Source organism: Coffea arabica, chromosome 2e, assembly GCF_036785885.1.
Source record: "Coffea arabica cultivar ET-39 chromosome 2e, Coffea Arabica ET-39 HiFi, whole genome shotgun sequence".
NCBI lineage: Eukaryota > Viridiplantae > Streptophyta > Magnoliopsida > Gentianales > Rubiaceae > Coffea > Coffea arabica.
In genome coordinates this window covers 19224141-19237283 of record NC_092313.1, presented here as the reverse complement: position 1 = coordinate 19237283, position 13143 = coordinate 19224141, and the positions used below count along the sequence as shown (strand labels likewise).

At 35.4% G+C, this 13143-nt stretch overlaps 1 protein-coding gene and 1 long non-coding RNA gene across 2 annotated transcripts; both read right to left on the bottom strand.

The window, feature by feature from the left end:
* Positions 1-6397: 6397 nt before the first annotated feature.
* On the bottom strand, positions 6398-7864 carry LOC113728708 (exocyst complex component EXO70C1-like). Its single transcript, XM_027253076.2, has one exon. It carries the CDS (start codon positions 7862-7864, stop codon positions 6398-6400), a length of 1467 nt encoding a protein of 488 aa, XP_027108877.1.
* Positions 7865-11528: 3664 nt separating this feature from the next.
* LOC113729238 (uncharacterized) lies at positions 11529-13130 on the bottom strand. The gene is made up of 4 exons (XR_003458120.2): positions 13028-13130; positions 12468-12896; positions 11939-12087; positions 11529-11829 (listed from the first exon to the last, which is right to left on the bottom strand). It is a non-coding gene; the product is annotated as an uncharacterized lncRNA (long non-coding RNA).
* Positions 13131-13143: the final 13 nt, after the last annotated feature.

Sequence of the window (13143 nt, the reverse complement as noted above, 5' to 3'; positions counted from 1 at the left end):
TAATGTAGCATTATATTTGAAAAATAATTTTTTTGGAAGTTTGTTGACGCAGCTTTGTATTTGAAATTTTTTTTTTGGAAGTTTGTTAATGTAGCATTGTATTTGAAAAATAGATTTAAATTTAACAATAATGCTATACTAAGTTAAACATAACACTGGATTCCAAATCGATTAGTATGGACCTAGGATTAACTTTATATGTGAAGAAGAGGAAAAATAAGAGGCGACTATAAAGTTTCTTTATCTTTATCACTTAATTCTTTTAGTCGTATTTTGTATTTTGTTTAGGTGATTATAAGAGCACAGGGAGACAATGCCAAGATATCACCTGTTCCAATAAGGATTCGGGTTAGTTTATTACCACAAAAGTCTTAACTTGCTTGGTAAAAAAAAAAATATAATAAGGCATCTTCGAAGTAACAATACGTACCGTCATAAACATTAAAAGCGTAAAATGTACTCGCCAAAAGGTATGCTGGTAGGGCATTTTGACCACATGAAATGAAGACGATGGAATAGAGCAAAGCAAAGTAAGAAGACAATGGAGTAGAGCAACGGAAAGCGTGATTACCCCCAGGAAAACTGTACAGGACTAACGCAAATCTTTATGCACGCAAACTGCTGAACCTTAAGAAATACAGGAGCATCCTGGTATGGGCATGACTTTTAAGCTCAGAGAAGCTTGGCCTTTAGATTCCGGCTATGAGTAGATGCCTCGCTCAAACGCGTGAAGTAGATGTGACACAGAAGCAGCGCCTTCAAATTCCTAACTCAAAGGCGTTTCCTGTACTTCACTCAAAGGAGTAGGGTATTGAATCACCTGACAAACTCTCTCCTTCACTTTCATGTAATCTAGCTACTCATTTTTCTTCAATATACACATTAATATATAACTTCAAGGATACTTAAACTTCATATCATTACTTTCAAGCTCTTTTGTTTGTTTTGCTTCTTTTTATCTGATTTATCTTTGCTTCCGCCCTTTTCTTTTCTTTTCATTTCTTCCCCTACACTTTCCTCTAATTCCTGCACCATCTTCGTATCCTCAACTTTCCTTGCGACTTCTGTTACTATAAAGACGTATAGCGGATTCTCATTCTAACCCACGATCCTCATTCTTACACAGTACACACGATTTAAGGATTCTCCAAATTTTCATTTGGAGAAAGTAATTTTCATTTGGAGAGAGTTACATTGCAATAGCTAGTGCGTATAACTTTTTCAAATTGACATCTAATAGAATTGAAGGATAAATAACCAACTCTTCGGTCTTCAATACTCATTCTGAAACATAGTTAGCACCTTGGTCTCCAAGTCCTTGACAGAATATATTATGTACCCATTCAGATTCTTCACTTTGTGAACTCGGCTCAACTGCTCAAGAAATTGATTGTAGGCCGGAATCAGCTTAACCATTATGCATTCAAGAAGTTGTTGTAAAATATATAGTATTTCAAAATATTCTTTGTCCCATATCGAAAAATGAGAAGTATTGCTTTCTCTGTCCCACATTGAGAAGTGAGAAGAGTTGCAGTCTTTGTCCCACATCGAAAGTGAGAAGGGTTGCACCCCATTCTGAAGTCTATAAATAGGACCCATTCCTTTCACAGAAAATCACCCCAGCAGCTTCAGTTAATATCTTTTGATAGCTGCTCTATCCCTCTCTCTCTCTCTTTTATTTTTTGTTAGTTGATTTCTTCCTGATAATTCTGTTCTCATCTTTTATATATATATATATATATATATATCTGCTGGTTTTAATTTGCTAGTTCTGGTCCTTCTAGTTTGCAACAAGAAGAAAGTTTGTCTTTCTTGTTCGCAATAAATAGAAGAAGGCTTGTTTAATCCTGGGGAAACATTTCAATTTCATGAAATAGTTTCTTAGGACAGTGCTACGCACGACTCAAGCAGATAGTGTTAACATTGTTGTAGCCATTTATCCAACAATCTAAGAAACTATGGCATCTGACAATGTTAACACCTCGCAACCTGCATCAGGATCAGTTGCAGTCGCACTACGTTTTCTACTCGACATTCATGAAGTGGCCTATGCACTGACAGAATCTCAACCTGCTGCAACTGTAGATGTCAAGATACAAAAGTCGTGGCAATATGCCAATAAGGTATGTCGACACTCTATTTTACAAACACCCTTAAATGAATTATTTGATGTGTATTGTAGCTATGTGCAAGCCAATAAGTCCCAGTATAATAGACCAAAAAAAAAAATCCCAATTACAAGTCTAATATTCCCAACTTTAAGAAAAAGAAAGGCAATTGCCATTATTGTAGAAAATCAGAACATTAGGCTGCCCTGTATAGATACAATAAAGGTGACAAAGCAAATGGTAATCCTCCTAAGGTTAATTTAACCGAAGGAGATGAAATAATTGCTGCAGTCATCTCTCAAGTGAACATTGCAGCTAATGTTAAAGAATGGGTGATAGACTCTGGGGCTACTCGGCACATATGTGCAAATCGAGAAGCGTTTTCCTCCTATACTTCAATAGGGGATGATGAAAAAATAGTCTACCTTGCAGACTCACGAACTGCTAAAGTTCTGGGTAAGGGCAAAGTACTATTGAAACTCACTTCAGGAAATACTTTGGCTCTTAATGATGTGCTGCATGTTCCAAATATTCGGGCAAATCTTGTTTCTGTGGCTTTGCTTGGAAAAGTTGGGGTGAAAGTGTCATTCGAATCTGAAAAGATTGTAATGACAAGAAATAATGTGTTTGTAAGGAAAGGCTATTGTAATCAGGGACTTTTTGTACTTAATATTTCCAATGTGATCAATGAAAATGCATCTTCTTCTGCTTATATTGTTGATTCCATTTCTTTATGACATGCTAGATTGGGACATGTTAATATTGGTTATATAAAGAAAATGCAATCATGTGGTCTAATTTCTGGTATTAATGATAATATGGACAAATGTGAAATATGTGCAGAAGCTAAAATAACAAAGAAAAGTTGTATAACTGTCCATAGAGAAACTGAATTATTAAATTTAATTCATACTGATTTAGGTGATTTAAAACAAACAATGACTAGAGGTGGGAAAAGGTATTATGTCACATTTATAGATGACTATTCTAGATATACCAAAGTTTATTTACTTAGAAATAAAGATGATACTTATAATGCCTTTTTATCCTATAAGTCTGAAGTAGAAAATCAACTTAATAAAAGGATAAAAAGAATTAGATCAGATAGGGGTGAAGAATATTTAACTTTAGATAACCTTTGTGAACAGGAAGGCATAATACATGAAATAACTCCACCTTATTCACCAGAATCTAATGGAGTAGTTGAAAGGAAAAATAGAACGTTAAAAGAAATGATGAACTCTATGTTAATTAGTTCTCATGATCCAGATAATTTATGGGGAGAAGCTATATTATCTGCATGTCACTTACAAAATAGAATCCCACATAAAAAGACTGGCAAAACACCTTATGAGTTATGGAAAAATTATAAACCAAATTTGAAATATTTAAAAGTTTGGGGGTGTCTTGCTAAAGTCTTGTTGCCTGAACCTAAGAAAAGGAAAATAGGTTCTAAAACTTCTGATTGTATGTTTATTGGATATGCTGAACATAGTGCTGCATATAGATTTCTTGTGTTAAGAAGTGATATACTTGATTGTAATACAATTATTGAGACAAAGAATGCTGAATTTTTTGAACATATTTTTCCACTATCTAGTAAAATTTCTCATGCACCTGTTGAAATAAATAAGGAAATTATTCCAATTGAGGAATTAAGAAGGAGCAAAAGGCCAAGAAAAGAATTTTCATTTGGAAATGATTTCCAAACCTTTCTTGTTGATAATGATCCTTTAACATACTGTGATGCTATTTCTTCTCCTGAGTGTAAATTTTGGAAAGAAGCAATTAAATCTGAAATTGATTCTATCTTGTCAAATAAAACTTGGATTTTGGTAGACTTACCTCCTGGTGCAAAACCTATTGGTTGCAAATGGATTTTTAAAAGAAAATATAACTCTGATGGCTCTATAGAAAAGTACAAAGCTCATTTAGTAGCAAAAGGATTTTCTCAAAAACAAAATATTGATTATTTTGATACATTTGCACCAGTAACTAGAATTGCGTCTATTCGAGTTTTATTTGCTTTAGCTTCTATCAAATGGATGTCAAAACAGCATTTTTAAATGGTGATTTAGAAGAAGAAATTTATATGTTTCAACCTGAGGGATGTATTATACCTGGACAAGAAAATAAGGTTTGCAAACTAATTAAATCTCTTTATGGTCTAAAACAAGCTCCTAAACAGTGGCATGAGAAATTTGATCAAGTATTGATGAAAGATGGATTTTCGTCTATAGAAGTGGATAAATGTGTATATGTCAAAATTATAAATGATCAATATGTGATAATCAGTTTATATGTGGATGACATGCTTATATTTGGTACTAGTCTAGATATTGTAAATAGTACTAAATATTTTTTGTCTTCTAATTTTGATATGAAAGATTTGGGTGAAGCCAAAATAATATTGGGTGTTAAAATCATAAGGAAAGGTGATGGTATAATGTTGTCTCAAGAACATTATACAGAGAGACTTCTTAGGAAGTTTGAAAATTATGATGTGACACCTGTGAGTACTCCTTATGATGCTAACACTCAATTAAAGAAAAATAATAGTGACCCAATTGCTCAGTCTAAATATGCTCAGATTATTGGGAGTCTGATGCATCTGATGAATTTCACTAGACCTGATATAGCTTATGCTGTATGTCGACTGAGTAGATATACTCATAATCACAACCGTGAGCATTGGTTTGCATTAGTCAGACTGATGAAATATTTGAGAGGTACCATGAATTTTGGTATCCTGTATAGTGGATTTCCCACTGTATTAGAGGGTTACAGTGATGCTAATTGGATCTCTGATTCAAATGATACGAAATCCACTAGTGGTTATGTGTTCACCCTTGGTGGTGGTGCAATAACATGGAAATCTGCTAGACAGACAATCATTGCTAGATCAACAATGGAGTCAGAGTTTGTAGCTCTGGAACTGACAGGGACTGAGGCCGAGTGGTTGAGAAATTTCTTAGCTAATATTCCTTCAACTAAGGATTTGTTGCCTCCTGTGTCCATACATTGTGACTGTCAAGCAGCGATTGCCATAGCTAAAAATAAATCGTATAATTGTAAAAGTCGACACATGAGATTGAGACATGATGTCGTAAAGCAGCTGCTTAGAGATGGAATTATTTCCATTGATTATGTAAAGTTAGAGTTGAATTTGGCCGATCCTCTGACTAAACCCGTAGGAAGAAAATTGATTCTTCAAACTACGAAAGAAATGGGACTTCGACCAACAAGTTGTCAATAGAGACGGTAACCCAACCTATGTGATTGGTGATCCCATGAAGTAGGTTCATATGGGTAATAACAAGTCAATATTGATAGTAAAACACTTCAAATTTAAGTCCCTCTAGAGATAAGTGCTTTGAGTAATTGTGAGGATGAGTTAAAACTCTTAATGAATTCATATCCCATTAGGGAGGTGTAGTTAAAGCAATATACACTTGATGAATTCACCTATATGAGAGTGGAGTGGGGCCGCTCCTATAAGATTCATTGGTCAAATCTTTAGAGCTCTCATGAAATAACCAGGCAGGCGCACGGCCTAAAAGCGCAAAATCGCGTTAACAGCAAATTATGGGTTGCAATGTGATTGATAAAATCTCTGTCATACATCAAGAGTTATTGGTTCATAGAAATTTATATTTCACCAATAACTTTGTAGATCATGTTTTATCAATCTATGTTTGGTTCATAGTCTAAAAGACACCAAACTAATTACATTTCAACCAAATCCAGCAGAGTACTTTTAACATTCTTCTTTTTATCCAAATAATTTTTTGAAATAGGAAGGAGATTGTTGTAAAATATATAGTATTTCAAAATATTCTTTGTCCCACATCGAAAAATGAGAAGTATTGCTTTCTCTGTCCCACATTGAGAAGTGAAAAGAGTTGCAGTCTTTGTCCCACATCGAAAGTGAGAAGGGTTGCACCCCATTCTGAAGTCTATAAATAGGACCCATTCCTTTCACAGAAAATCACCCCAGCAGCTTCAGTTAATATCTTTTGATAGCTGCTCTATCCCTCTCTCTCTCTCTTTTATTTTTTGTTAGTTGATTTCTTCCTGATAATTCTGTTCTCATCTTTTATATATATATATATATATATATCTGCTGGTTTTAATTTGCTAGTTCTGGTCCTTCTAGTTTGCAACAAGAAGAAAGTTTGTCTTTCTTGTTCGCAATAAATAGAAGAAGGCTTGTTTAATCCTGGGGAAACATTTCAATTTTATGAAATAGTTTCTTAGGACAGTGCTACGCACGACTCAAGCAAATAGTGTTAACATTGTTGTAGCCATTTATCCAACAGAAGTTTCATCCGCAGCTGCTGATCTGGTACCATCCATCCTTCTTGAGTCTGAAGTATATCTTCAAACATACGATTGAAGGTCCTAAACTTCTTTTTCACAGCTCTCGTAGACCTTCCAGGAAAGAAATCAAAATTTGAATGTGATTTTAATCCTTTACCTTTCAAAAAATCGCAGACTTCGCCCCAACTTGTATGGAGATAATCAGTCCTTGCCAGCTCCACTTTTTCTCTTAATTTCATCCGCAGGCGAGTGCCAATAAGTTCTCCCAACTCCTCGGAACTTTTAATCATCTCAGAAACAGAGTTAACATTGTTCATCATGAACAAACAACCCAGAGATTCTTGTCCATAGAAGTTGGACTTGAATTTCAAGTTATTCAGTAAAAACTCGATGACTCGAGTTAGATGGCTCTCTATGGAAATTGGCCTTTCATCCATTTCATGTGAACCCAGTACTTCAGGAGGATCTCGATCATTGGAGCTTTGGGGTCTAGCCACCAAGTCATTTAAGGATTTCCTGTGAACATAAATCAGGTCAATGTGACGAATTATGTGTCTAGTTAAGGGGTGAATTCCTCCCCCAGGAAATGGCATCGTCGAAAGCTCACGAAGAACATTTTTCTCTGTAACAGAAAGGATCTTTGTCATTTGCTGTTTCAGTCGGAGCAAAATCTCAGTGGCAAGGCCGCAGATAGCTTTCGCCGGTTGTACATCTTGGTCAAAATATACAATCACTTGTGGAACTAGATTGGTGAGTTCTAGACAAAAGGGCATCAAAATGTCTGGTCTCTGGGGCAATCGGCGGCGGGCTAATAGAGAGTCTGGAAACTCAAACAACTTGGCCGCAGCCCCTACTACTATGGACACAAAACGGCCGTTAGCAGCAGTATCCTCAGATGTTCCCAGGTCTCCAAATATTTGCTCATAAAAACACTTTTCTAATTTAAAAATGGTGGCTATGCAAAACTTGGCTATTTGTATCCATCCATTGATTTTGTCACTCAACTCATCCAAGCAATTAAAATGACAGACGGTTTGTACATTCAATTTCTCACGGAGTCTCATAAATACCGTGTTGACCACGTCCTTTCGACGCTCGACATACATCTGAACACAATCCGCCAATTCGTTTCTGGAGGTCAATATTTCTGAAATGCGCCCAAGAGTCTTTATATCTTCTTCACTGAAGGCCTTGTGATGGCCCTTATAGTCTTCGTAATGCAATGTCATGCTGGAGCTGTCTGTTATGGAAGCTGATGGAGAAACTGAATTGTTCGAACTCTTCAAGAATTGATCCGCACCAATGGGGTACTTGGGGTTGAATAAGATGTCCTGGAACTGGAGCTTGAGTTGCGAAGAGGGGATTTGGGAAGCCTGCCCATCAAAGATGACTTTGCTTTCACTGTAAAGTGAGAATAGATCTTTTGTCAAGTTCATCATACACTCCTAGTTTACTTGGGAAAAAGTTGCAGGAGGGGGTTGTGGAAATGCCGGATAGGAGAAGTTGTCAGGCAATGCAAAACTGGGGTTTGAAATTGTAACCAAAGGATGGAAGAGTTGGGTAGAAAAGATAGAACGACTTTTGAAAATTGGAATAATTTCAGAGACCTCCCTTGAGGTTTTACCTAATTTCACTTTAGTATCCTTAAAGTTTCAGAAATATCATTTACCTCCCTTGTTGGTAAATGAGACTTCTAATCATCCTAACTGCATATAAATTGACAAAATTATTCTTACTAGTTTAATCATTCTTTAGGCAAACAAATACGAAAGATAAAACCAAAATTGCAATGGCTATTTTAACCATTTTTCATTTTTGCACTTAAAGAATTTTAGTTATTTAATCTTTTTATATCAACCAATTATTAAATTGTCTTTGATAGTATAATAACTATTTAAACAAATAACATATGTAACAAAAAAATTAAGTCTATAAAGACAACAACTAAGCAAATAATTATATTTGAATTTAATCACCCTTATTCTTCCAAATTTCGATACCCTCTATATGAATTTTATATTAAATCACCCTTACTATGTTAGGGGAAAAAAAGTTGGAAGTGAAAATGCTTAACATCTCCCCTACTTTTGTCTTTTTATGCCAATTCTATATTTGCTCTCACTATTTTTTTTTTAAAAAACTTTATGCAAAAAGAGTTCGGAAAAAAAATAAAATCTATAAGATTTTGGTGATTCTAATTATTATTTTTCCCTAAACACACCCCTCTCCCTTGACTTTTGGTCTTTTTATGTCAACCTTATATCAAATTATCCTAATTATTCTAACCATCATATATGCCAAAAAAGGAAGATAGTAAATCTAAATTTATAAAAAAATGGGTAATCTAATAATTGTTGTATGCAAACATCTCTTCTTGCCACATTTTTAGTTTTTACATGCTAGTTTTTAATTAAGTTTCTTTGGTTATTCTAACAATTATATAAGGGAAAAAAATAGAAAAAGCCAAAAATAGAAAGAAAATACTATTCTATCATTTATTGTAGCACTTAACACTCTATTCTAATCTTGTTTAGTTCTCCCATGCAAATATATGTTAGAAATTAATTTGGTTAAAAATTCAAGATAAGACAACATAAAAGGATAAAATTGGAACAAAAATAAATCTCTCTCTGTATCTCTCTTTTTAAATAATTATTTTAAGAATATTTTCATGGTGTAGGGATGAGTTTGTTATAAAGATATGATTTTAGAAAAGGTTTATAATATTTTTAAAACTTTCAAAAGTATCAAGTAATATTAAAGAAAATCTTAAAGGAGATTTTGGAAAATATCCCTATATTCTGTACGTATAGGCCCAATAACAAGACAAATGATGGCAGTACTAGTCATGCTGACTAAGAAAGCGTTTCTGATTGAGGTTTGACTATGGTGAAACAAACAAGTAAGCGTGACAATAGTGGCCACCATCAAACCTTTAAGTTTTGGTGGGATAGGGGATTAATGTGAATTTGTTTCAAAAAATTCAGACTGATGCACGGTATACCAGTTTAGTTTGGTAATGGTTTAAATCTCCTTCCGTTATTTCTGGACCTCCTTAGATCCATCCCCTCTTCCTAATTTAGAATAGATTAGGATACACTAGAACTGTGATTTCGAAAAAAAAATTGACAGTGGTGGCACCAGTCGCGGGGGAAGAAATGAGAGGTGGGGTCTACTGCTACATTCACACCTGGCAAGACAACAGTTCATGGTCTGGATTTGCCGCAAGCGATTGGGTTGATTTGGAGCATTCATTTGACATTTTTATGGCACACTTTAAATTTTGTCCAATTCTTTATGAAAAAATGGAGGGAGTCAATTGTACAGTACAATTTCGGGTGCAGTTGCACTAGATTTTCTCCCATAGAGGTTTGGAAAGGCCACCTCTGCTCCATCCGTGTGCATTCCCCTTACAATACCTTCGTTGGGTAGATGAGTTGCTGGGAAGTGAAATGATGATGATATCATCAAGTAGCCGCTTTTAGGTTGCTCTCGTACGAATTTGTTAGAACTTACAACAGCAGTTTTCTGCATGAACATATATATATATATATATTAATATAATTCAGAAGAAGTTCCAAGTGAATCAGGAGATGGTCCGTCCGTAACAGGATTGGTAAGTAGTATGAGAAAAACACAAGAAGGTGGCTTATTGTCAACTACTTTTTCATCTAAGCTTCAGTCTCCGTCTGCTGAAGGTCCAGACCAATAATGTCAGCAACACTTCATCATGCATGTACAGTCAACATCATGAGTGTCGCAACAGAAGGGCCGAGCAGAATTAGCTTGTAATCATATATATATATATATATATATACTAGTTTTTTAGCCCTGACGCTATGCGTCAGGTAGCTGAGACTCGTTATTTTGGTGTTATGTTTGTGTGTTTTTTTTTTGTTAGATATAATAGTCATGTGTATGAGTGTATTTTTTTCCTAATTACACAAATAAATATGACTTTGAAATCAGGTTATCTTACATTCTTAATATAGTATTAATCAGTAAGTAATGCTTAATATTAGGTAGAACTAAAAGGCATATGATTATACATGTAATGTGTAGCCTTGCTTATTAGTCACGTTACTTCTCTAAGACAAGCAATTTGACAATTTCCATTTTTTTGACACTTTCTATTTGCTAGTACTTCACATTTAACAATCTTTTAGAAGAAAGAAATAAAGAAAGACAATTATAAAATGGGTTTGTCATTTTCTTTTGTTTGCTAGACTTGAATGAGCATTCAAACATATTTAAAAATATTTTCAAACCAATGTAAAATTGAATTAATAATTTTTGTATATTCAGTAGCTTTTTTTTTTTTTTTTGGAGATTTTGATGATTTTGGTTTTGATAATTTGTATTTATTGAATCATTTTTTTCATTCTCAAAAGAAAAAAAATTGGACATACTGTAACAGTTTAAAAATTATAATCTATTTCTTAAATTGCATTTTTTTTTAAAGAAAGTTTATCCTTTTACCAAAAACAGAATGAACAGAACCAAGAACAAAATGAGAGGAAATTACTGACCGCCAAAATGTTCCCATCCAAGAGGCCTACGCGGACAGAAGAGCAGGAGTGAAAGTGGTAATTAGAAGAGAGCAAGGAAGAGAGAGAGAAGGCAAAGCAAAGAACGTCCACCGATTCCAATGAGGCTAACTGCACCCACGTTTCCCCAAGCCACCGAAAAATCATCCAACCAACAAACACCCCCAGAGTTCATGAAAATTACGGAGTAACCGGACCATTTGCCCACGCGGACAGGAGTGAATTTCCAACAAAACCACGCCACCCATCAGCAAAAGACCAAAACGCCCCTCAAGCTCACACAAATCACGGCATAACCGGTCCATCGGTACTGTTCACAAGCTATTCGTGCTTTATATATGTACTAGTTTTTTCTGCCCTGACGCTATGCGTCAGATAGCCTGGACTGTTTTTTTTTTTTTTTTTTCTGCTGTGGTATATTTTTTATTACTTTTGTGTGTGTATGTGTGTTTTTTTTTTTTTGACATACTTTCAAGAAAAGCGCTGAAGTGCAAGCCCTAGCTCTATTCAAACACAAGGAAACTGTAAAAAAAAATTGTGAAAATCCTGCCCAAAAACAACACAATCGCAAATTTAAATTTAATCACAACCCTACTTAAAGCCATCTGCAGCAACAACTTCAAAGGAACAAAATATAAATTCTAATTTATTTAGACATTTTTTTCGACAGAAGAGGTATCCGATTGAACAGCAAATGCATTCTGCAGGCCTTCGCGGAGCTTCTTCCGCAAGCTTTCTTCTTTACGGTTCTTTCGAATCTCGACCATGTTGTTTATTCCCCTCCAGCAGCACTCTTCAGCGTCCAACGCCACTTCAGAAAGATTAGTTCTCAAATTACATCCCGAGTAGTTTTTCTGGGTTAGGAAAATTAAATTTGAAAGTTACGGAAGATTCGTGGGAACTCTGCAAAATGCATTAAAAAAAGTGAGAATTAGAGTAGAGAAGTTTATTTTTATCTTTTACCCTCTGATTTTTGGGATTGGCTCAATATGCCTATTTATCTTTGAACTCCAATCGGAGCCTTGTGGTTTCCAATGTCCTATGCAACTATAAATCTCCCTCTAATGCCAATGGAAGGAGCTCTCCTCCTTCGTCGCCCACTTCTCCACTTCCTGTAATGACATATTTAGTCAACCCCAACTCAAGAAAAAATCCAACCATTCACATGAAAATTGAAATCCCATGCAATGATAAAACCTAGAACACTTAAAAGTAAAAAAATAAGAAGAAAGAGAGGCAAAACAATTCAAAAATGGAATTACGGAGATGGGATTAATTGGAAAAGGTGATTACATTTTTGTTGTGCGTGTAGGAAAAATTGAGAGGGAATCTACTGTAGATTTCTAGATAAGATCATGGAGAAAGATGTGGTGTAGGGAAAAATTAAATAGGAAGATGATGAGTGAAAAAAACTGGCAGAGAAGGCCAAGAGAAGAACGAGAAAGGGCAATGGAGATTGCAGAGCTTTCAAGCGGTGGTGGTTCCATTGTACCTCAAATCACTGCTAAACTTGTTGCCGTCCGAGAACAGCACGTGGGGAATGTTGAAGAAAGCCAAAATTGCTTGGACACCTGGTAAAGAAAGCCAAGAAAAGAAGAGAGGAAACAAGGCCGAAATTGCCCACCCGCCAAAATTGCTCCTATCCAATAATAGCATGCGGACAGCAGTGAATTTCCACCAAAACCACTACCATCCAATGCCAGAAGACCAAAACACCACTCAAGACTCTATTCCGACCCATTGTCAAAACATTAATCTACAGCAAACCATCAAAATGCGCAAATAAAGCAAAGAGTGGAGACTTTAGAAGATCAGCTTGCTCAGAAAATCAGCTAAGTGAGACAATGAAGATTTCACCTTGCAAAACCAAAGATCACTGGGGACACCATCCACTGCCTACTCACCAGTGGAGGCAAAGCAACTGCAATTACACAAGAGATTAGGAAACCAAACATACGTGTGAGGCGTAATATACATAAAGCAACAAGTGAAGACTATTGAAAACTTTGCAAAACCAGAGATCACTGGAGACACCGTCCACTGCCTACTCACCATCGGAGGCAAAGCAACTGCAATTACACAAAAGCTTAGGAAACCAAACATGCGTGTGAGGTGAAATATACATAAAGCAAAGAATGAAGACTCTAGAAAGCTTTTGCCGCCCAACC

Coding starts and splice junctions, on each gene's coding strand:
- LOC113728708 (XM_027253076.2), bottom strand. CDS start 7,864: ATGAACTTGACAAAAGATCTATTCTCACTTTACAGTGAAAGCAAAGTC.